Source organism: Salmo salar, chromosome 07, assembly GCF_965601325.2.
Source record: "Salmo salar chromosome 07, fSalSal1, whole genome shotgun sequence".
NCBI classification, from domain to species: Eukaryota; Metazoa; Chordata; class Actinopteri; order Salmoniformes; family Salmonidae; genus Salmo; species Salmo salar.
Window position 1 is genome coordinate 7,278,921 of NC_138297.1, and position 25,400 is coordinate 7,304,320.

The following is a 25,400-nucleotide window of genomic DNA, read 5'->3' on the forward strand; positions in this document are numbered from 1 at the left end:
GAAATGTTTAAAAATTGTATTACAAAAAAAAAGGAATTACCTTATTTATATAAGTATTCGGAACCTTGCTATGAGACTCGAAATTGAGCTCAGGTGTATAATTTTTCAATTGACCATCTTTGAGATATTTCTACAACTTGATTGGAGTCCATCTTACATAATTGTGTCGACAGCATTTAAGATCCCCAAGAACACAGTGGCCTCTTACAATGAAGAAGTGTGGAACAGAAGGACAACCGTATCGGTAGAGTGACCAGACGGATGCCACTCCTCAGTAAAAGGCACATGACAGCTCACTTGGACTCCTAAAGACTCTCAGATCATGAGAAACAAGATTCTCTGGTCTGATGAAACCAGGAATGAACTCTTTGGATTGAAGGCCAAACGTCACATCTGTAGGAAACCTGGTACCATCCCTACGGTGAAGCATGGTGGTGGCAGCATCATTCTGCGTGGGTTGTTCAGCGACATGGACTGGGAGACTAGTCAGGTTTGAGGGAAAGATGAAAGGACTTAAGCACAGAGAAATCCTTGATGAAAACCTGCTCCAGAGCGCTCAGGACCTCAGACTGGGGAGAATGCTCACTTTTCAACAGGACAATTACCCTGAGCACACAGTCAAGACAACGCAGGAGTGGCTTCGGGACAAGTCTCATAAAGTGGCCCAGCCAAAGCCCTGACTTGAACCTTTTGAACATCTTTGGAGAGACCTTAAAATAGCTGTGCAAGGACACTCCCCATTCAACCTGACAGAGCTTGAGAGGATCTGCAGAGAAGAATGGGAACACACTCGCCAAAAACAGGTGTGCAAAGCTTGTAGCATCATACCCAAGAAGACTCAAGGCTGTAATCACTGCCAAAGGTGCTTCAACAAAGTACTGAGAAAAAGGTCTGAATACTTACGGTATGTAAATGTAATATTTCAGTTTATAATTTTTCTATAAATTTGCTAAAAAACAGTTTTTGCTTTGTCATTATTGGGTATTGTGTGTAGATTGATGACGGAACAAAAAACAATTGAATCAGTTTTAGAATGAGGCTGTAATGTAACAAAATGTGGAAAAATTCAAGAGGTCTTAATACTTTCTGAATGCACTGTAGATGCTACAAACACAGGGTTAGCAGCATTAGAACGCGAAGAACTGTGTCATTCTGATATAGAACACTCACATTAACAACATGTGTATTACAGAGCACGAGCAGGCAAAACAGCTGAAATGTACGTAATTTGTTGTTGTTGTCGACCCACCAGTGACGGTTGAAGGGAGTTCTCCAGTTGTCAATGCACCACCTATTGATGTGATGGGTACAGCTGTAACCGTTGTTGTCGATGCACCAGTGACGGTTGTAGTGGGTTCACCAGTTGTTGTCAACCCACCAGTGACAGTTGAATTGGGTTCATCAGTAGTTGACGGCACAACAGTGATGGTTGTATTTGGAGCCACTGTAATCGCTCTTGTCAATGCACCAGTTACGGTTGTAATGGGTACAGCTGTAACCATTGTTGTCGACACACCAGTGATTGTGGTAGTGGGTTCACCAGATGTTGTCAATGGACCAGTAACGGCTGTCGTGGGTTCACTAGTAGTTGTCGATGAACCAGTTAATGTTGTAGTGGGTTCACCAGTTGTCGTCAACACACCCATGACGGTTGTAGTGGGTGCTGCAGTAACAGTAGCTGTTGGTGCATCACTTGGTGTCGACACACCAGTGACGGCTGTAGTGGCTGCGGCTCTAACCGTTGTTGTCAAAGCACCAGTTACGGTTAAAATGGATACAGCTGTAACCATTGTTGTTGATGCATCAGTGAGAGTTGTAATGGGTGCAGCTGTAGTATTAGTTGTTGATGCACCGGTGAGGGTTGCAGTGGGTTCACCAGTTGTTGTCGACACACCAGTGATGGTTGTAGTGGGTTCACCAGTTGTTGTCGACAAACCCGTGACAGTTGTAATGGGTACTGCTGTAACCGTTGTTGTCAACACACCGGTGATGTTTGCAGTGGGTTCACCAGTTGTTGTTGACACACCAGTGACAGTTGTAGTTAGTGCTGCAGTAACAGTGGTTGTTGATGCTTCACTTGTTGTTGACACACCAATGACAGTTGAAGTAAGTTCACCAGTTGTTGATGCTCCAGTGACGTTTGTAATGGGTGCAGCTGTAAACTTTGTTATCAACACACCACTGATAGTTGTAATTGGTTCATCAGTTGTTGTCGACACACCATCGACGGTTGTAGTGGGTTCACCAGTTGTCGTCAACACACCCATGACGGTTGTAGTGGGTGCTGCAGTAAATGTAGTTGTTGATGCATCACTTGTTGTCGACACCACAGTGACGGTTGTTCTGGGTTCACCAGTTCTTGTCAATACCCCAGTGACGGTTGAAGTGAGTTCTCCAGTTGTTGTCAATGCACCTGTTATGTTTGTAATGGGTACAGCTGTAACCGTTGTTGTCAACACACCGGTGATGGTTGCAGTGGGTTCACCAGTTGTTGCCGACACACCAGTAATGGTTGTTCTGGGTTCACCAGTTGTTGTCAATGCACCAGTAACGGTTGCAGTGGGTTCAACAGTTGTTGTCGACACGGTTGTAGTGGGTTCACCAGTTGTTGTCGACACGGTTGTTGTGGGTGCTGCAGTAACAGTAATTGTTGATGCATAACTTGTTGACGACACACCAATGACAGTTGAAGTAAGTTCACCAGTTGTTGTCAATGCACCAGTTACGTTTGTAATGGGTACAGTTGTAAACGTTGTTGTCGACACACCAGTGATGGATGTAGGGGGTTCACCACTTGTTGTCGACACACGAGTGATGGTCGTAGTGGGTTCATCAGTAGTTTTTGGTGCACCAGTAGCGTTTATATTGGGTTCACCTGTTGTTGTCAACACACCCGTGACGGTTATAGTGGGTGCTGCAGTAACAGTAGTTGTTGATTCGTAACTTGTTGTCGACACACCAACAACGGCTGAAGTAAGTTCACCAGTTGTTGTTGATGCTCCAGTGACGTTTGTAGTGGGTGCAGCTGTAAACTTTATCGACACACCAGTGATGGTTGTAGTTGGTTTGTCAGTTGTTGTCGACACACCAGTGACGGTTGTAGTGAATTCACCAGTTAGTTTCAATGAACCAGTGACGGTTTCAGTGGGTTCACCAGTTGTTGTTGTTGATGTATCAGTTATGGTTGTATTGGGTTCACCAGTTGTTGTCGGTGCATCATTGACAGTTGTAGTGGGTTCAGCTGTAACAGCAGTTGTTGATGCACCACTCATTGTCGACACACTGGTGACGGTTGTAGTGGGTTCACCAGTTCTTGTCGATAAGCCACTCGTTGTTATTGCACTGGTAAGTATTTTTGTGGCTGCAGCTGTAACAGAAAAAGGAAAAAATGATAAAATGAAAATATGACGTGTGTTTGTTGCTCTGTAATGTAACGACACTTGATACAATGGTGTACAAAATACACGGCGTGCAAGCTGTTCATTTACCAGATAATAGGATATAATAAATAAATGTGTTTACCTGTGCTGTTGACTGTCACTGAGGAGGGGTCAATGTTGAAAGCTGTGATGTTTTGGGCAGCATTTATCAAAACAGTGCCAATCTCCGTGATATTAGGGACAGAGGGGGAGCTGAATGCTACATTTACAGTATTGATGATGGATCCAGAGCTGGGAACAAATGAGAGATAACATGTTAGATAGAAAGTGAGATCAATTTAAGTAAACATACATGTAATGCAAAAAAATCACCTGAATTCTGTCACAGTCAAACTGTTGAAAGACGTGAAAGCTGATTGATAGAAAGGTTCAACCTGGAAGGCAAAACAAGAAACAGATGATTTTTAAACAAACAACTTACTGTTGATTAAAAGCTGAGTGTGTTACTGTTTTCTACCCCTTTCGTTTGGACATTCACATCTTCATTCTTTTAGGAGGCTCACCTGAGTTTTAATCAGTAATGCTCGGGTTTGAAAGGCCTGAGATGATGGGTTTGATAGATCAGAGGTAAATGTCTCTCCTCTGGACCGGAACACCACAGGCAACCTAATGATTGCAACAGCGGTAGTTGCAGTTGTTGTGGCTGTGATGATGGCAGTAGTGATGACAGGAGTAGCTATTGTAGTTGTGGTGGCATTTGATGCACTAGTGACGGTTGTAGTGGGTGCAGCTGTACCAGTAGTTGTTGATGCACCACTCGTTGACGACACACCAGTGAATATTGTAGTGCGTTCACCAGTTGTTGTCAACACACCAGTGACGGTCATAGTGGGTTCACCAGTTGTTTTTGTTGACTCAGTGATGGATGTAGTGAGTTCACCAGCTGTAGTTGATGAATCAGTTATGGTTGTAGTGGGTCCACTAGTTGTTGTCGACCCACGAGTGACTGTTGTAGTGGGTTCACCAGTTGTTGTCAACACACCAATAACAGTTGAAGTAAGTTCACCAGTTGTTATTGATGCTCCAATGACAGTTGTAGTGGGTGCAGCTGTAACTGTTGATGTCAATCTACCAGTGATGTTTGTAGTGGGTGAAACTGTAACCGTTATTGTTGACACACCAGTCATGGTTGTAGTGGGTTCACCAGTTGTTTTCGATTCAGCACTGACCATTGTTGTGTTTTCACTAGTAGTTGTTGATGCATCAATGTCGGTTGTAGTGGGTTCCCCAGTTGTGGTCGACGCAGCAGGGACTCTTGTAGTGTGTTCACCAGTTGTTGTCGATGATCCACTTAATGTTATAGTGCGTTGCCTAGTTTCTTTTGATGACTCAGTGATGGATGTATTTGGTTCCCCAGTTGTTGTTGATGAATCAGTGATGGTTGCAGTGGGTTCACTAGTTACTATCGATGCATCAACGATGGTTGGAGTGAGTTCACCTGTTATTGTTGATGAATCAATGACTGTTGCAGCTGCATCCGTTGTTATCGACAACACCAGTGATGGTTGTAGCAGTTTCACTGGTAGTTGTTGTATTGGGTTCACCAGTTGTTGATGAATCAGTAATGGTTGTAGTGGGTTCACTAGTTGTTTTTGTTGAATCATTGATGGTTGTATTGGGTTCACCAGTTTCTGTCGATGCATCATTGTCGGTTGCAGTGTTTTCATCAGTTGTTCTGGATGAACCAGTGATGGTGGTAGTGGGTTCATCAGTTGTTGTTGATGACCCAAAAACGATTTTAATGGGTTCACCAATTGTTGTCGTTGACTCAGTGGAGGTTTTAGATGGTTCTCCAGTTGTTTTTGTTGATGTAGTGGTGGTTTTAGTTGGTTCAGCAGTTGTTTTTGTTGATTTAGTGGTGGTTTTAGTTGGTTCACCAGTTGTTTTTGTTGATGTAGTGGTGGTTTTAGTTGGTTCAGCAGTTGTTTTTGTTGATTTAGTGGTGGTTTTAGTTGGTTCAGCAGTTGTTTTTGTTGATTTAGTGGTGGTTTTAGTTGGTTCACCAGTTGTTTTTGTTGATTTAGTGGTGGTTTTAGTTGGTTCACCAGTTGATTTTGTTGATTTAGTGGTGGTTTTAGTTGGTTCACCAGTTGTTGGTGGTGAATTAGTGACGGTTGTAGCGGTTCACCAGTTGTTGTCGATGCGTCAATGAATGTTGTATTTGGTTCACCAGTTGTTTTTGATGACTCAGTGATGGTTGTAGTGGGTTCACCAGTTGTTGTTGATGACTCAGTGATGGTTGTAGTAGGTTCACCAGTTGTAGTCGATGCATCAGTTACGGTTGTAGTGGGTTCACCAGTTGTAGTCGATGCATCAGTTACGGTTGTAGTGGGTTCATCAGTTTTTGTCGATGCATCAGTGATTGTTGTACTGGTTGCGGATGTAGGATTCATAGTAATGACCACTACTGTTCAGCAAAAACAGAGGAACAGTAATTTCATAAAAATAATAACAATGACATTATAGATATATAATCCAAGATGTCTAATTCTGTTGAGTACACGTCCCTTACCCATTAGAAAGAGCGCTGTTGATGTAACTTGGTATACACTCATCTTATGTATTCTTTGAAAATTATGTTCTAAAGACATAAATACACAATACAAAGGATTTGGTTAAAGCACAACAACTGTTAAAAATGGCAGAGGTAAACTAATACCATGAAAATATGACCTACAGTGCCTGTTACGTATTAGCTACCTCCACATATAACCTCTTACATCTAGATGTTCCGCTAGCGGAACACCGCTCCAATATCCAATGATAGGGCGTGGCGCGAATTACAAACTCCTCAAAAATCCCCAAACTTCCATTTTTCAAACATATGACTATTTTACACCATTTTAAAGACAAGACTCTCCTTTATCTAACGACATTGTCCGATTTCAAAAAGGCTTTACAACGAAAGCAAAACAGTAGATTATGTCAGGAGAGTACCCAGCCAGAGATAACCACACACCCATTTTTCAAGCTAGCATATATGTCACAAAAACCAAAACCACAGCTAAATGCAGCACTAACCTTTGATCTTCATCAGATGACACTCCTAGGACATTATGTTATACAATACATGCATGTTTTGTTCAATCAAGTTCATATTTATATAAAAAAACAGCTTTTACATTAGCATGTGATGTTCAGAACTAGCATACCCACCGAAACTTCCGGTGAATTTACTAAATGACTCACGATAAATGTTCACAAAAAACATAACAATTATTTTAAGAATTATAGATACAGAACTCCTTTATGCAATCGCTATGTCAGATTTTAAAATAGCTTTTCGGTGAAAGCACATTTTGCAATATTCTGAGTATATAGCCCGGCCATCATGGCTAGCTATTTTGACACCAACCAAGTTTGGCACTCACCAAACTCAGATTTACTATAAGAAAAATTGGATTACCTTTGCTGTTCTTCGTCAGAATGCACTCCCAGGACTTGTACTTTACACCCAATGTCGTTTTGGTTCCAAATGATCCATAGTTATATCCAAATAGCGGCGTTTTGTTCTTGCGTTCAAGACACTATCCGAAGGGTGACGCGCCGGCGCGTATCGTGACAAAAAATTCAAAATATTCCATTACCGTACTTCGAAGTATGTCAAACGCTTTTTAAAACCAATTTTTATGCGATTTCTCTCGTAAAATAGCGATAATATTCCGACCAGGAGATGTTGTTTTCGTTCAAAGACTGAAAATGTAAAATGGACTCTTCACGTGCATGCGCACGCCCGTTTCATTGTTTTCAGATCGACCACTATCCAAATGCGCTACTGTTTTTCAGCCAGGGACTGCAGAGTCATCATTCCCCATTCTGGCGCCTTCTGAGAGCCTATGGGAGCCTTAGAAAATGTCACGTTACAGCAGAGATCCTCTGTTTTCGATAAAGAGGCTATAGAAAGCCAAGAAATGGTCAGAGAGGGCACTTCCTGTATGCAATCTTCTCAGGTTTTGGCCTGCCATATGAGTTCTGTTATACTCACAGACACCATTCAAACAGTTTTAGAAACTTTAGGGTGTTTTCTATCCAAATCAAACAATTATATGCATACTCTAGTTTCTGGGCAGGAGTAATAACCAGATTAAATCGGGTACGTTTTTTATCCGGCCGTGAAAATACTGCCCCCTATCCTAAACAGGATAACCTGCTCCTTCACTAGCTCAACAGAAATATATCCAATATGTATGTGTTTTCACTAAACAAATCAGATTCCCACCTCAGTCAATACCCAAATCAAATAAAATACATATTTTGCAGATGTTATAGCAGGGGCAGTGACATGCTCTGGGCTAGGCGGGACGAATTCGTCCCACCTACGCAACAGCCAGTTGAATCCCGTGGCGCGATTTTCAAATACCTTAGAAATGCTATTACTTCAATTTCTCAAACATATGATGATTTTCAGGCAAAAACCTGAGAAGATTTCATGCAGGAAGTGGCCTGTCTGACAAGGTGTCGTTCTTCTTGTCTCTGTTTATTGAAGAGTGAGGATCTTAGCTGTCCCGTGACACTTCCTACGGCTGCCATAGGCTCTCAGAAGGCGGCAAAATGCTGAATCGTGGCTTTGCAGGCTCTGGCTGAAACAAAGTAGCGCGTTTGGGTAGTGGCTGGTTACAGTACTGTGAGACTCAGGCTCGTGCCCACGTCGACCGAAAGCTTTGTTTTCTTTCCTCTGTTTAGCTAAATGGACATTCCCGGTCGGAATATTATCGCTTTTTTACGAGAAAAATGGCATAAAAATGGATTTTAAACAGCGGTTGACATGCTTCGAAGTACGGTAATGGAATATTTAGATTTTTTTTGTCACGAATTGCACCATGCGCGCGACCCTGATTTATCATTTCGGATAGTGTCTGGGACGCACGAACAAAACGCCGCTATTCGGATATAACGATGGATTATTTTGGACCAAACCAACATTTGTTATTGAAGTAGCAGTCCTGGGAGTGCATTCTGACGAAGACAACAAAAGGTAATCAAACTTTTGTAATAGTAAATCTGATATTGGTGAGTGCTAAACTTGCCGGGTGTCTAAATAGCTAGCCCGTGATGGCTGGGCTATGTACTTAGAATATTGCAAAATGTGCTTTCACCAAAAAGCTATTTTAAAATCGGACATATCAAGTGCATAGAGGAGTTCTGTATCTATAATTCTTAAAATAATTGTTATGCTTTTTGTGAACGTTTATCGTGAGTAATTTAGTAAATTGTTAGTGAATTCGCCGGAAGTTTGCGGGGGTTATGCTAGTTCTGAACGTCACATGCTAATGTAAAAAGCTGTTTTTTGATATAAATATGAACTTGATTGAACAAAACATGCATGTATTGTATAACATAATGTCCTAGGGTTGTCATCTGATGAAGATCATCAAAGGTTAGTGCTGCATTTAGCTGTCTTCTGGGTTTTTGTGACATTATATGCTAGCTTGAAAAATGGGTGTCTGATTATTTCTGGCTTGGTACTCTGCTGACATAATCTAATGTTTTGCTTTCGTTGTAAAGCCTTTTTGAAATCGGACAGTGTGGTTAGATTAACGAGAGTCTTGTCTTTAAATAGCTGTAAAATAGTCATATGTTTGAGAAATTGAAGTAATAGGATTTTTAAGGTATTTGAAAATCGCGCCACTGGATTAGACTGGCTGTTGCGTAGGTGGGACGAATTCGTCCCGCCTAGCCCAGAGAGGTTAAGACAATTGATGTATTGATGACTCATAGTGAAGTCTGGGTTCGTGCAGATAACCAACAATTTACGATGTTTGGAATGACACTAATGTGAGGTAAAGAATAATTCATTCATTCGAAGGCTAATTGATCAGATATTAAAATATCTCAAAGTTATATTAGGAAAATTATAACTTTAATCTGAATATTTTCCTTGGTGCCCCGACTTCCTAGTTAATTACAGTTATATGATTAATTAGTTTAATCGCGTAATAATAATTACAGAGTTATTTGATGAAAATAAGTATTCAGTTTTAATGATGCCAAAGACACGACACTGGGGTGACACAATAAATAAAACATGACATAATGCAGAACATTAATAGACAAGAACAGTTCAAGGACAAAACTACATCCACTTAAAAATGGCACTTGTAGCCTACATACAGTTGAAGTCGGAAGTTTACATACACCTTAGCCAAATACATTGAAACTCAGTTTTTCACAATTCATGACATTTAATCCTAGTAAAAATTCCCTGTCTTAGGTCAGTTAGGATCACCACTTTATTTTAAGAATGTGAAATGTCAGAATAATAGCCTGAGAGAATTATTTCTTTCATCACCTTCCCAGTGGGTCAGAAGTTTACATACACTCAAGTGGTATTTGGTAGCATTGCCTTCAAATTGTTTAACTTGGGTCAAACGTTTCGGGTAGCCTTCCACAAGCTTCCCACAATGAGTTGGGTGAATTTTGGCCAATTCCTCCTGACAGAGATGGTGTAACTGAGTCAGGTTTGTAGGCCTCCTTGCTTGCACACGCTTTCTCAGTTCTGCCCAGAAATGTTCTATAGGATTGAGGTCAGGGCTTTTTGATGGTCACTCCAATACCTTGACTTTGTTGTCCTTAAGTCATTTTTCCACAACTTTGAAAGTATGCTTCGGCTCATTGTCCATTTGGAGTCACATTTTCGACCAAGCTTTAACTTCCTGACTGATGTCTTGAGATTTTGCTTCAATATTTCCACGTAATTTTCCCGCCTCACGATACCATCTATTTTGTGAAGTGCACCAGTCCCTCCTGCAGCAAAGCACCCCCACAACATGATGTGCTTCACGTTGGGATGGTGTTCTTCGGCATTGCAAGCCTCCCCCTTTTTCCTCCAAACATAACGATGGTCATTATGGCCAATCAGTTCTATTTTTTTTAATCAGACCAGAGGACATTTCTCCAAAAAGCACAAACTTTGTCCCCATCTACAGTTGCAAACCGTAGTCTGGATTTTTTATGGCGGTTTTGGAGCAGTGGCTTCTTCCTTGCTGAGCAGCCTTTCAGGTTATGTCGATATAGGACTCGTTTTACTGTGGATATAGATACTTTTGTACCTGTTTCCTCCAGCATCTTCACAAGGTCCTTTGCTGTTGTTCTGGGATTGATTTGCACTTTTCGCACCAAAGTACATTCATCTCTAGGAGACAGAACGCATCTCCTTTCTGAGAGGTATGACGGCTGCGTGGTCCCATGATGTTTTTACTTGCGTACTATTGTTTGACAGATGAAAGTGGTACCTTCAGGCATTTATAAATTGCTCCTGAGGATGAACCAGACTTGTGGAGGTCTACAATTTTCTTTTTAGGTCTTGGCTGATTTCTTTTGATTTTCCCATGATGTCAAGTGAATGGGCACTGAGTTTGAAGGTAAGCCTTGAAGTACATCCACAGGTACACTTCACATTATGTCTATTAGCCTATCAGAAGCTTCTAAAGCCATTACATCGTTTTCTGGAATTTTCCAAGCTGTTTAAAGGCACAGTCAACTTAGTGTATGTAAACTTCTGACCTACTGGAATTGTGAGTTATAAGTGAAATAATCTGTCTGTAAACAATGGTTGGAAAAATAATTGTGTCATGCACAAAGTAGATGTCCTAACCGACTTGCCAAAACTATAGTGTGTTAACAAGAAATTTGTGGAGTGGTTGTAAAATGAGTTTTAATGACTCCAACCTAAGTGTATGTACATTTCTGATTTCAACTGTATCAATACATTGTGGCGTACAGCAGGTCAACCACCAGTGGGAGACTCGTCGAGGCCTGGTGACAGACGGAGTGTACATCACGAGGCGATAGCTCCATCTGCTGGAAGTGCCAGGTCTCGACGGGCTCTCCGCCCAGGACTAATTGGGGCTGATTGGGAGTTGGTGAGTAATCAAGGGCTGATTGCTCACCAGCTGTACAAACCCCATAAAGCTGCCAGAAGGGCATTACACAGTAGAGGACTAGGGGAAGTGAGGTGACTTCCATGTAGTTGGAGACGGTTACATGAGGGAGTTGAGTTTGTGTGCCCGACAGGATACAGCAAGACCTGGAGCCCAGAAGATGGTATACCGGGGAGGGTCTCAGGGGGGGAGACCTTTTCTTTTGGATTTATTATTTAATAAACATCCTTGAAACCGAGCTAATCATACTCTGTCTGTGTCTGATCTGTGTAAACGTCTTGACCAAACCACCTGGTCTGTCCCTACATACACACAAACTATCTAGGTCAAATAGTGGAGAGGTGTTGTGCCGCAAGGTGTTGCTTTTTCTGTTTTTTAAACCAGGTTTGCTGTTCGTTTTAGCATATGAGATAGCATGTTCCATGTTGTGGCTCTATATAATACTGTACTCTTTCTTGAATTTGTTCTGAATTTGAGGACTGTGAAAAGACCCCTAGTGGTATGTCTAGTGGGGTAAGTATGTGTTCCATGTAATACTGCTAGATCATTGCTAGACAGCCATAGATGTTCAAGCCAATTTAAGTCAAAACAGTAACTAGGCCACTCAGGAACATTCAATGTCGTCTTGGTAAGCAACTTTAGTGTACTGTGTATCTGGCCTTGTGTTTAGGTTATTGTGTCATGCCCTGATCTGCTTCACCTGTCTTTGTGATTGTCTCCATCCATCTCCAGGTGTCACCTGTTCGTCTTGTCTTGTCAAGTCAACCAGCGTGTTTTTCCGCACTCTGAACCCGCCTGCCTGACCATACTGCCTGCTCTGACCTCGAGCCTGCCTGCCACTCTGTACCTCCTCGACTCTGACCTGGTTTATGATCTTTTGCCTGTCCACAACCTGTCTCTTGCCTGCCCTTTGGATTACAGTAAATATCAGAGACTCGAACCATCTGCCTCCGATGTCTGCATCTGGGTCTCGCCCTGTATAGATATATATTGTCCTGCTGAAACGTGAATTTGTCTCCTGGAAAGCAGGCTGAACCAGGTTTTTCTTTAGGATTTTGCCTGTGCATAGCTCTATTCCATGTATTTTTATCCTAAAAAACTCCCTAGTCCTTGCCGATGACAAGTATACCCATAACATGATACACCCACCATCATGCTTGGAAATATGAAGAGTAGTACTCAGTGAAGTGTTGTGCTAGATTTGCTCCAAACCTAAAGCTTTGTGTTCAGGACATAAAGTACATTTCTATGTAAATGCACAGTTTTACTTTTGTGCCCTATTGGAAACAGGATGCATGTTTTGGAATATTTCTATTCTGTACAGGCTTCCTTTTCAGTCTATTAATTAGGTTAGTATTGTGGACTAATTACAGTGTTGTTGATCCATCCTCTGTTTTCTCCTATCACAGCTATTAAACCCCCTAGAGTCAATGTCCATGCCCCTGCGAAAATCTAATTAGCATATAAATAACTCTCCATACAAATCTAGCAGTTTAAGCTAGCGATATTTTAATTTTTTTGCAATGCATGTCTCAATCCACCACATGCACCAATATCGCACTTATGCATCTGCAGTGAAAGGTGACAGAGCTAGAGAGGTGTTTGTCAGACCATGAGACATCCCAAAAATCGATCTTCTCACAAAATCGACTTAAGCGTCTTAACGGTTTGGCCTAAAACTATTATGGAAAGATGACTCTCACGAACCCAATGTTGTTCTCCTGCTCGTGTCTTTGAACTCGCCTGAAGTCGGTACAGTCGATCTGCCAACTTCTGTCTGTAGCGACCTCTCTGTGGAAAGTTGAGACTCTCACGAACACGTACTGTACGTGTCGGTTGTTTTGCTGTAGGTCTCACAAGACACCTCTGAAGGTACCCCAGTACCAGTTGAAAAAACAAATGGAAGTACACTACCGTTCAAAAGTTTGGGGTCACTTAGAAATGTCCTTGTTTTTTGTCCATTAAAATAACATCAAATTGATCAGAAATACAATGTAGACATTGTTAATGTCGTAAATGACTATTGTAGCTGGAAACGGTTGATTTTTACTGGAATATCTACAGAGGCCCATTATCAGCAACCATCACTTCCTGTGTTCCAATGGTATGTTGTGTTAGCTAATCCAAGTTTATAATTTTAAAAGCTAATTGATCATTACAAAACCCTTTTGCAATTATGTTAGTACAGCTGAAAACTGGTGTCCTGATTAAAGAATCAATAAAACTGGCCATTTTTAGACTAGTTGAGTATCTGGAGCATCAGAATTTGTGGGTTCGATTACAGCCTCAAAATAGCCAGAAACAAAGAACTTTCTTCTGAAAGTCTATTCTTATTCTGAGACATGAAGGCTCAGAACAATTATTTGCCCTCTTTCTGACTTATTTTTTTTTCATATTTTTAATATTGACTCTTATCTGATCTTCGACCAAAACCTAATATTAGATAAATAGAACCTGCGTTTACAAATAAGACTAAAAATGTATACTAATTTTATTTATTGACGTAAAAAAGTTATGCAACACCCAATTCCCGTGTGAAAAAGTAATTGCCCCCTTACACTCAATAACTGGTTGTGCCACCTTTTGCAACAATGACTGCAACCAAATGCTTTCTGTAGTTTTATCAGTCTCTCACATCGCGTGGAGGAATTTTGGACCATTCTTGCACGCAGAATTGCTTTAACTGTGACATGGTGGGTTTTCAAGCATGAACTGCTAGTTTCAAGTCCTGCCACAACATCTCAATTGGGATTAGATCTGGACCTTGAAGCGATTCATGATGACAGAAGTGAGTGCTACGGTGCCATAGTCATTCAGTTCAGGGCGGGGGCCCTGTGTTTTCCCGCGAAGCGGGCAAAGACTGTGTTTAGCTTGTCTGGGAGCGAGGCGTTGGTGTCTGCGATGTGGCTGGCTTGCCCTTTATAATCGGTGATTGTCTGGGGTCTCTGACACACACGTCTCGTATCTAAGCCATTGAATTGCGACTCCACTTTGTCCCTGTACTGTTGTTTAGCCTCTTTGATTGCCAGTGGTGTAAAGTACTTAAGGAAAAATACTTTAAAGTACTACTTAAGTCGTTTTTTTGGCTATCTGTACTTTACTTTTTATATTTTTGGCAACTTTTACTTCACTACATTTCGAAAGAAAATGATGTACTTTTAACTCCATACATTTTCCCTGAAACCCCAAAATACTCGTTACATTTTGACAGGAAAATAATCCAAGCATTCACTTGTCAAGAGAACATCCTTGGTCATCCCTACTGCCTCTGATCTGGAGGACTCGCTAAACACAAATGCTTCGTTTGTAAATTATGTCTGAGTGTTGGAGTGTACCCCTGGCTATCCATCAATAAAAAATAAATACAAATTTTGCCATCTGGATTCCTTAATATAAGGCAGTTGAAATGATTTATACTTTTACTTTTGACACTTAAGTACATTTTAGCAATTCCATTTCCTTTTGATACTTAAGACTATTTCAAACCAAATACTTTTAGACTTCTACTCAAGTAGTATTTTACTGGGTGACTTTCACTTTTACTTGAGTCATTTTCTATTAAGGTATCTTTACTTTTACTCAAGTATGACAATTGAGTACTTTTTCCACCACTGTCGATTGCCTTACGGAGGATATAGCTCAGTCGTCACCAACCTTTTTGTGGTAAAAATGCAAGCTGAGATCTACCGCTCAGAATTTTTTTAAACATGACTTCAAAAGCAAAACCCTAAGCAAAATTAAGCAATTAAAAACAGTTCTGTAGGAATGAGGTTTGTGCAGTAGGCTATTGGCCCAATACATTATCACTGCATATTGGCTATGCTTGAATTGCACTGCCAATGTTGTTCTTCTTAGACCATTTTGAAATTATATTTAAAAAGAAATGGTATGTAAGCACACTGGTAATAGATTGTTGTATTACTTTTGAGGCACAGCTGAGTGAGCATAATAATTTATTTTTTTTACTAAATTGATGGCCTGCAGGGAGTAACGGTGAGGCTGCCTCTCACCTGACTCACGACCCTCCGCTCTCAAACCCTGCGCTGAGAAAAGGGGACACAGTCTTGCAGATGATGGCGCAACTCAAGTCTCACTGCATTATTTCTGCCTCATGCACCAATTCATGGTGTTATTCCTATGACGAGAGAAAGTGAAATAGTCCTAGATATTAAAAAAGACACAAGCCTCTAATAATAACAACACAAGCTTAGCGGAACCCTTTGCTATAGTCATTCATTTGTATTTGTATTAATTATTTATCCCCATTAGTTCCTGCCAAGGCAGCAGTGACTCTTCCTGGGGTTTATTATGGATCCCCATTAGTTCCTGTCAAGGCAGCAGCTACTCTTCCATCAACATTAAGACAGTTATATACAGTGTAAAATATTACATGACATTATATTTCATAACACGTTACCCAACACATTTAGTGTGTTCCTTTAGGACACTAATCCACTATCACATATTTACAATACAACATCCATGTCTACGTGTGTGTAGAGTGTGTGTCTTATAAGGAGTATGTGCGTCTGTGCCTGTGTGTGTCTCTTCACAGTCCCTGCAACATTGCTGCTGCAGTGCTGGTTGTAACATCAGTAGAAGTCGGTAGAACGTGCATTTTATGGCTTATAAAAGGGCTGAACAAAGTGTGAACAATGCTGAACAATCACTTATTATTATTATTATTTATTTAACTTTGTTTAACTAAGCAAGTCAGTTAATAACAAATTCTTATTTTCAATGACGGCCTAGGAACAGTGCCTTGTTCAGGGGCAGAACGACAGATTTTTACCTTGTCAGCTCGGTGATTCGATCTTGCAACCATTCGGTCACTAAAAATGAACTTACTTATAAAAACAGCAGCTCTTTTCTGTATTCATTGCGTCTCTCTCTAGTCATGGTGGGCATTTGATGGTGAGGTATTCCAGATCGGGAGAACCAAAGGACTTGAGTTCCTGTACGTTACCACAATCAAACCGTGAGAAGTTAATCATGAAACATACCCCTCCACCTTTATTTTTCCTTGGGAGTTCTTTCTTCCTCTCCACGTGATGGATGGAGAAACCTGCTGGCTGAATGAACGGGAACAGAATATCTGGAGTGAGCCATGATTCTGTAAAACAGAGTATGTTACAGTCTCTGATGTCTCTCTGGATGGAGATCCTCGCACTGAACACGTCTACTTTATTGTCCAGAGACTGAACGTTAGCGAGTAATATACTCGGAAGTGGTGGATGGTATGCACGCCTCCTGACTCTGACTAGGAGCCCACTCATTCTACCTCTTCTCTGGCTTTGGCATCTTGGAGCAGCCCCAGGGATGAATCGAACTGCCTCGGGGAGTTCAAACAAAGCATCCAATTTAAGGAAGTTGAATTGCTGGTCGAAATGCTTGTGAGTGACCAGCGATCTAATATCCATACGTTATTTTCATCTGTAGGTAGTAATGCAAGAAAACTTCTGAACAAATAATGTAAGAAATAACACTACACACATCACATTTCCCTAAAAATGCCTGCTGTGGCTCACAGATACAAGGACATTTTTTGGTATAGAATCCATTGGAATTGGATTAGAAAATGTTAATTTGTTCAAAGATAATATTCTAGAACAACCCTCTGATTTTGGAATTACATTTATTGATATTCTCCTTCTATCTCTCCTTCCAGTTCTCTGCTGCCAATGACTGGAATGAACTACAAAAATCTCTGAAACTGGAAACACTTATCTCCCTCACTTGCTTTAAGCACCAGCTGTCAGAGCAGCTCACATATCACTGCACCTGTACATAGCCCATCTATAATTTAGCCCATACAACTACCTCTTCCCCTGCTGTATTTATTTATTTATTTTGCTCCTTTGCACCCCATTATTTCTATTTCTACTTTGCACTTTCTTCCACTGCAAATCTACCATTCCAGTGTTTTACTTTCTATATTTAATTTACTTTGCCACCATGGCCTTTTTTGCCTTCACCTCCCTTATCTCACCTCATTTGCTCACATTGTATATAGACTTATTTTTCTACTGTATTATTGACTGTATGTTTGTTTTACTCCATGCGTAACTCTGTGTTGTTGTATGTGTCGAATTGCTTTGCTTTATCTTGGCCAGGTCACAATTGTAAATGAGAACTTGTTCTCAACTTGCCTACCTGGTTAAATAAAGGTGAAATAAAATAAATAAAATATTTGGACAGTCTCTTACCTACATTTCCTAAACCAATAATCGAGTATCCCCCAGTATCCCCCAGTATCCTCGAGTATCTTAAATACATATCAGTGTTTTCATGCTTGTGTTTATCAACACAAATATTTATGATCAAAAACAATTACACTAGAAACTAAATAAACGTATAATAGTAAATGTGTGTATACTAAGAAAAAGGTAATGCCACGTCATTTCACTGTCCAAAGAAAAATAAACATTCTAACAAAAATAAGCAGTGAAATGACTTTTCCATGGTTTCCAACATGGTTTCCATTTGTTTGATGCCATTCAATTCGCTCTGTTCCAGACATTATTATGAGCCGTCCTCCACTGCTTGAAAGGCTGGTCATTGCTCACATCAACACCATCATCCTAGGCACCCTGGGCCCACTCCAGGTCGCATACTGCCCCAACAGATCCACAGATGACGCTATCTCTATTGCACTCCACACTGCCCTTTCCCATCTGGACAAGAGGGATACATATGTGACAATGCTGTTCATTGACTACAACTCAACGTTCAACACCATAGTGCCCTCCAAGCTCATCACTAAGCTAAGGACACTGAGACTGAACACCTCCCTCTGCAACTGCATCCTCACTTTCCTGAAGGCTGCTCCCTGGTGGTTAGGGTATGCAACAACACATCTGCCACACTGACCCTTTACACGGGGGCCCCTTAAGGGTGCATGCTTAGTACCCTCCTGTACTCCCTGTTCACCAACGACTGCTTGGCTGTGCACGACTCCAACACCATGATTACGTTTTCCTGATGACACAACGGTGGTAGGCCTGATCACCGATGACGATGAGACAGCCTATAGGGTAAGGGTGTGCTGACATGGCCATAATCGTAATCGTATCCATAAATTGACAGTTAATGGTCGGATTGGATGATACTCGTGGTCTGAAAAAACGTAAGTGTTTTAATATGCCTCAGTAGATGTTGGCGTTAATACACTATATATACAAAAGTATGTGGACACCCCATCAAATTAGTGGATTTGGCTATTTCAGCCACACTTGTTGCTGACAGGTTTATAAAATTGAGCACACAACCATGCAATCTCCATAGACAAAAATTGGCAGTGGCCTTACTGAAGAGCTCATTGACTTTCAATGTGGCACCGTCATAGGATGCCACCCTTACAACAAGTCAGTTTAAAAAATGTCTGCCCTGCTAGAGGTTCCTCAGTCAACTGTAGCTGCTATTAAAGTGGAAACTTCCAGGAGCTAAATTGGCTCAGCCACGAAGTGGTAGGCCACACAATCTCACAGAATGGGACCGTCGAGTGCTGAAACGCGTAGCACGTAAAAATAATCTGTCCTTTGGATGCAACGTCTGCACTGTTTGTCGGGAGCTTCATGAAATGGGTTTCCATGGTAGAGCAGCCTAAGATCACCATGTGCAATGCCAAGCCTCGGCGTAAAGATCGCCGCAATTGTATTCTGGACCAGTGGAAAAGCTGGTAGTCTGGCAGTCGCAGTGGTGGGTAGTATATGGGGCTTTGGTGACAAAACGGATGGCACTGTAATAGACTACATCCAGTTTGCTGAGTAGAGTGTTGGAAGCTATTTTGTAAATGACATTGCCGAAGTCAAGGATTGGTAGGACAGTCAGTTTTACGAGGGTATGTTTGGCAGCATGAGTGAAGGAAGCTTTGTTGTGAAATAGGAAGCCGATTCTAGATTTCATTTTGTATTGGATATGTATAATGTGAGTCTGGAAGGAGAGTTTACAGTCTAACCAGACACCTAGGTATTTGTAGTTGTCCACATATTCTAAGTCAGAACCGTCCAGAGTAGTGATGCTAGTCGGGCGGGAAGGTGCGGGCAGCAATCGGTTGAAGAGCATGCACTTAGTTTTACAAGCATTTAAAAGCAGTTGGAGGCCATGGAAAGACTGTTGTATGGCATCAAAGCTCATTTGGAGGTTTGTTAGCACTGTGTCAAAAGAAGGGCCAGATGTAAACAGAATGGTGTCGTCTGCATAGAGGTGGATCAGAGAATCACCAGCAGCAAGAGCGACATCATTGATATATACAGAGAAAAGAGTCGGCCTGAGAATTGAACCCTGTGGCACCCCCATAGAGACTGCCAGAGGTCCGGAAAACAGGCCCTCCGATTTGACACACTGAACTCTATCTGAGAAGTAGTTGGTGAACCAGGCGAGGCAGTCATTTGAGAAGCCAAGGCTATAGAGTCTGCCGATAAGAATGCAGTGATTGACAGAGTCTAAAGCCTTGGCCATGTTGATGAAGACGGCTGCACAGTACTGTCTTTTATCGATGGCGGTTATGATATTGTTTAGGACCTTGAGTGTGGCTGAGGTGCACCCATGACCAGCTCGGAAACCAGATTGCATAGCGGAGAAGTTACGGTAGGATTCGAAATGGTCGGTGATCTGTTTGTTAAGTTGGCTTTCGAAGACCTTAGAAAGGCAGGGTAGGATAGATATAGGTCTGTAGCAGTTTGGGTCTAGAGTGTCTCCCCTTTCCAATCTTTGGGGATCTCAGACGACACGAAAGAGAGGTTGAATAGGCTATTAAATGGGGTTGCAACAATTTTGGTGGATAATTTTAGAAAGAGAGGATCCAGATTGTCTAGCCCAGCTGATTTTTAGGGATCCAGATTTTGCAGCTCTTTCAGAACATCAGCTGTCTGGATTTGGTTGAAGGAGAAGTGGGGGGGGGGGGGCTTGGGCAAGTTGCTGTGGGGGATGCTGAGATGTTGGCCGGGTGGAAAGCATGGCGAACCGTAGAAAAATGCTTGTTGAAATTATCGATTATCGTAGATTTATCAGTGTGAGCTTGACAGCTTGGGGCAGCTTGACTTAGGTGCTCTAATTCTCCATGGACTTTACAGTGTATCAAAACCTTTTTGTATTAGCGCTACAGGATGCAAATTTCTGTTTGAAAAAGCTAGCCTTAGCTTAACTAACTGACTGAGTATATTGGTTCCTGACTTCCCTTGGTTCCTGACTTGTATTCGATGCTAATGCAGAACGCCACAAGATGTTTTTGTGCTGGTCAAGGGCAGTCAAGTCTGGGGTGAACCAAGGGCTATATCTGTTCTTAGTTCTAAAAATGTTTAATGGTGCATGCGTATTTAAGATGGTGAGAAAAGCACTTTTAAAGAGCAACCAGGCATCCTCTACTGACGGGATGAGCTCAATATCCTTCCAGGATAACCGGGCAAAGTTGATTAGAAAGGCCTGCTCGCTGAAGTGTTTAAGTGAGCGTTTTACAGTGATGAGGGGTGGACCCTTTACACATGCAGGCAATGAGGCAGTGAGCGCTGAGATCCTGGTTGAAGACTGCAGAGGTGTATTTAGAGGGCAGGGTTGTCAGAATGATATCTAAGAGTGTGCCCATGGTTATGGATTTAGGGTTGTACCTGGTAGGTTCCTTGATAATTTGTGTGAGATTGAGGGCATCTAACTTAGATTGTAGGATGGGCGGGGTGTTAACCTCTATGGGCTAGGTGGGACGCTAGCGTGCCACCCGTGGTGCACTCCATCAACAGCAGGTGCATTTCAAGAGCGGCAAATTTGAATCCAAATAAATGTCAAAATTCAAATTTTTCAAACATACAACTATTTTACACCCTTTGAAAGATAAACATCTCCTTAATCTAACCACGTTTTACGATTTCAAAAAGGTTTTACGGCGAAAGCATAAATTTAGAGTATGTTAGGACAGTACATTTACAAGAGTTGTGTGTAATGTTTTGTCAATTCAAAGACAGGGTCACCTAAACCATAAAACCAGCTAAAATGATGCACTTTTACAATCTCCATCAGATGACACTCCTAGGACATTATGTTAGACAATGCATGCATTTTTAGTTCTATCAAGTTCATATTTATATCCAAAAACAGCGTTTTACTATGGCATTGATGTTGAGGAAATCGTTTCCCTCCAATAACCGGCAGTCAAGTCAGCGTCACAAATTAAATAATTAAAATTAGAAAACATTGGTAAAATATTATATTGTCATTTAAAGAATTATAGATTTACATCTCTTGAACGCAATCAACTTGCCAGATTTAAAAATAACCTTACTGGGAAATCACACTTTGCAATAATCTGAGCACTGCGCCCAGAAAAATACGCGTTGCGATACAGACTAGACGTCATGTTGGGGAGATCTAAAATCGAAAATACTATGTAAATAATCCATTACCTTTGATTCTCTTCATCAGATGTCACTTCCAGGTATCACAGGTCAATAACGAATGTAGTTTTGTTCAAAAAAGCTCATCATTTATGTCCAAAAATCTCCGTCTTGTTAGCACATGATCTAAGCCAGCCGGATTTCTCGTCATGAACGAGGGGAAAAAATATATTTACGTTCGTTCAAACATGTCAAACGTTGTATAGCATAAATCATTAGGGCCTTTTTTAACCAGAACATGAATAATATTCAAGGTGGACGAATGCATACTCTTTTATAACGTATTGGAACGAGGGTACCCAACATGAACTCGCGCGCCAGGTGTCTAATGGGCCATCATCGTTCCATGGCTCTTGTTCGGTCAGATCTCCCTCCAGAAGACTCAAAACACTTTGTAAAGGCTGGTGACATCTAGTGGAAGCAATAGGAAGTGCCAAAATATTCCTCAGCCCCTGTGTTTTTCAATGGGATAGGTTTAAAGGTAATACAACACATCAGGTATCCACTTCCTGTCAGAAAATGTCTCAGGGTTTTGCCTGCCAAATGAGTTCTGTTATACTCACAGACACCATTCAAACAGTTTTAGAAAATTTAGGGTGTTTTCTATCCATATGTAATAAGTATATGCATATTCTAGTTACTGGGTAGGAGTGGTAACCAGATTAAATCGGGTATGTTTTTTTATCCAGCCGTGTCAATACTGCCCCCTAGCCCTAACAGGTTAAGCATGTGCCAGTTTAGGTCACCTAACAGTACGAACTCTGAAGATACTGTAGATGGGTGGTGTCATGATGTTGCCCTCTTTGGGTACAGCGAGCACTATTCCCCCCTCCCTCTGCACCATCCCTCTACCTCTGCACCATCCCCCTACCTCCCTCTCTGTTACACTCAGGCTGCTGTGGTCAGAGAGGTCGTAAATTACTAGAGGAGATCCTGCCTCATTGCCAGACAGTATAGAGAGAGTGAGTTCTCATAGAGAGAACAAAGGAATTTCTTCCACCTCACAACACTGGAGGTCCGAACAGTATTTATGTTCTGGAGAATGTATAAAAGATCGGTGAAGAATCCAGCTACGAACTGGTCCGTTTGGTACAGTTTTGTGAAACTCATGAGAGACAATACGGCCACATTACCATAACGCTGTTTATACAATAGCCTCAGTTATGAGGCTTACATCTAATTGTTGTACAAAATGAATGAGTAAAGATGATACTATTTGTGAAATGACGGATGCTATGTAATGATGTTAATGTGAGAGAATTGTATTTATGTTTAAAGTTTCACTAAGTCATTGGCACACCCCCAGGGGCACAGACAGGACCTGGCGTCATGAGACAGCCCTTTTTGATGTTCCGAATGAAACCCCCACCTGAGTTTTCTATCACCAGACCAGCTTACCTCGATAACGAGAGGGACAAGGTTTGAGACCAGACCGAGCTTACCTCAATTATGAGAGGGCTAAGGGTTGAGACAAGACCAGTACCTCTATCATAGAGGGAAATAAGGTTTAAGTAGATTGCTGAATCTTTTTAACCATCCCACGTGGTTAACCTGTTAGGGCTAGGGGGCAGTATTGACACGGCTGGATAAAAAACATAGCCGATTTAATCTGGTTACCACTCCTACCCAGTAACTAGAATATGCATATACTTATTACATATGGATAGAAAACGCCGTAAATTTTCTAAAACTGTTTGAATGGTGTCTGTGAGTATAACAGAACTCAAATGGCAGGTCAAAACCTGAGAGATTCCTTTACAGGAAGTGGCCTGTCTGACCATTTCTTGAACTTCTTTTCCATCTCTATCTTTTACTAAGGATCTCTGCTCTAACGTGACACTTCCTATGTCGTCCATAGGCGCTCAGAGCCCGGGAAAAAACAGAATGTCGTCATCCCAGCCCCAGGCTGAAACACATTATCGCCTTTCTCAAGTGGCCGATCAAGGGACTCTGGGCTTAGGCGCGTGACCCGACCGCCCCCGCCTTTGTGATTTTTTCCTCTGTTTGCCGAAAAGGAGATTCCCTGTCGGAATATTATCGCTTTTCTACGAGAAAAATGGCGTAAAAATTGATTTTAAACAGCGGTTGACATGCTTCGAAGTACGGTAATGGAATATTTAGAATTTTTTTGTCACGAATTGCGCCATGCGCACGACCCTTCTTTACCATTTCGGATAGTGTCTGGAACGCACGAACAAAACGCCGCTATTCGGATATAACGATGGATTATTTTGGACCAAACCAACATTTGTTATTGAAGTAGCAGTCCTGGGAGTGCATTCTGACGAAGACAACAAAAGGTAATCAAACTTTTATAATAGTAAATATGATTATGGTGAGTGCTAAACTTGCCGGGTGTCTAAATAGCTAGCCCGTGATGCCTGGGCTATGTACTTAGAATATTGCAAAATGTGCTTTCACCAAAAAGCTATTTTAAAATCGGACATATCGAGTGCATAGAGGAGGTCTGTATCTATAATTCTTAAAATAATTGTTATGCTTTTTGTGAACGTTTATCGTGAGTAATTTAGTAAAATGTTAGCGAATTCCCCGGAAGTTTGCGGGGGGTATGCTAGTTCTGAACGTCACATGCTAATGTAAAAAGCTGTTTTTTGATATAAATATGAACTTGATTGAACAAAACATGCATGTATTGTATAACATAATGTCCTAGGGTTGTCATCTGAGAAGATCATCAAAGGTGAGTGCTGCATTTAGCTGTCTTCTGGGTTTTGGTGACATTATATGCTAGCTTGAAAAATGGGTGTCTGATTATTTCTGGCTTGGTACTCTGCTGACATAATCTAATGTTTTGCTTTCGTTGTAAAGCCTTTTTGAAATCGGACAGTGTGGTTAGATTAACGAGAGTCTTGTCTTTAAATAGCTGTAAAATAGTCATATGTTTGAGAAATTGAAGTAATAGGATTTTTAAGGTTTTGAAAATCGCGCCACAGGCTTCAAGTGGCTGTTACGTAGGTGGGACGAATTCGTCCCGCCTAGCCCATAGAGGTTAAACTCTTAGACTATCGATACCGACAGAATAAGAACAAGTCTTTGATATTAATTACTAGTCTGCAGCTAGGAATTCGGTATCATTGAACGCGAAGACCGACAACCGCCGAAACATCTATTCTATAATAACATGAATGAATGTCACTCTGAACTTTTCATTCTAACCACGACAGAGAGAGAGAGCGAGAGGGCGGACAAAAACTCTCCAACAGAAACGAACTGTTCAACAGAGATCCCGATGACACTGAGCGTAAATATATATATTGATTGCAATTGTTCCCGAATGCGTGAGCGTTCATGTGCAAAGGATTAGCATTTCCATTGTTGTAATTATCAACTCTGTAGTGTCTTCTCAGCTGACCCCCACTCCCCTTCTGTCTAACAAGCCGCTATGCTGGTTTAGCCCACTAGGGCACATTCCCCTATCATTTTTTTGTAACCATATCTACTTTGTTTGTTTGTGTGATGCATTTCTGTGAGTACTTAGTTAGTAAATAAATGATTTTAAGACTATTGATGTATGGATGACTCATAGTGAAGACTGGGTTTGTCCAGATAACCAACAATTTACGATGTTTGGAATGAGACTAACGTGAGGTAAAGAATAATTCATTAATCAGAAGACTAAGTGATCAGATATTAAAATATCTGAAAGTTATATTAGGAAAATTATAACTTTGTAA

The 25,400-nt window shown here is 41.3% G+C and overlaps 1 protein-coding gene across 1 annotated transcript in view; it reads right to left on the reverse strand.

Moving 5' to 3' along the window:
- LOC106608496 (uncharacterized) overlaps positions 1-25,400 on the reverse strand; it is a 36,458-nt gene that overhangs the window by 8,055 nt on the left and 3,003 nt on the right. Inside the window, exons 2-6 of the mRNA XM_014206436.3 lie at positions 5,953-6,021; positions 3,944-5,847; positions 3,753-3,814; positions 3,523-3,671; positions 1,250-3,367 (exon numbers count right to left, since the gene is read on the reverse strand). Coding sequence (XP_014061911.3) covers positions 1,250-3,367; positions 3,523-3,671; positions 3,753-3,814; positions 3,944-5,847; positions 5,953-6,021 — 4,302 coding nt within the window. The remainder of the gene's footprint in view (positions 1-1,249; positions 3,368-3,522; positions 3,672-3,752; positions 3,815-3,943; positions 5,848-5,952; positions 6,022-25,400) is intronic.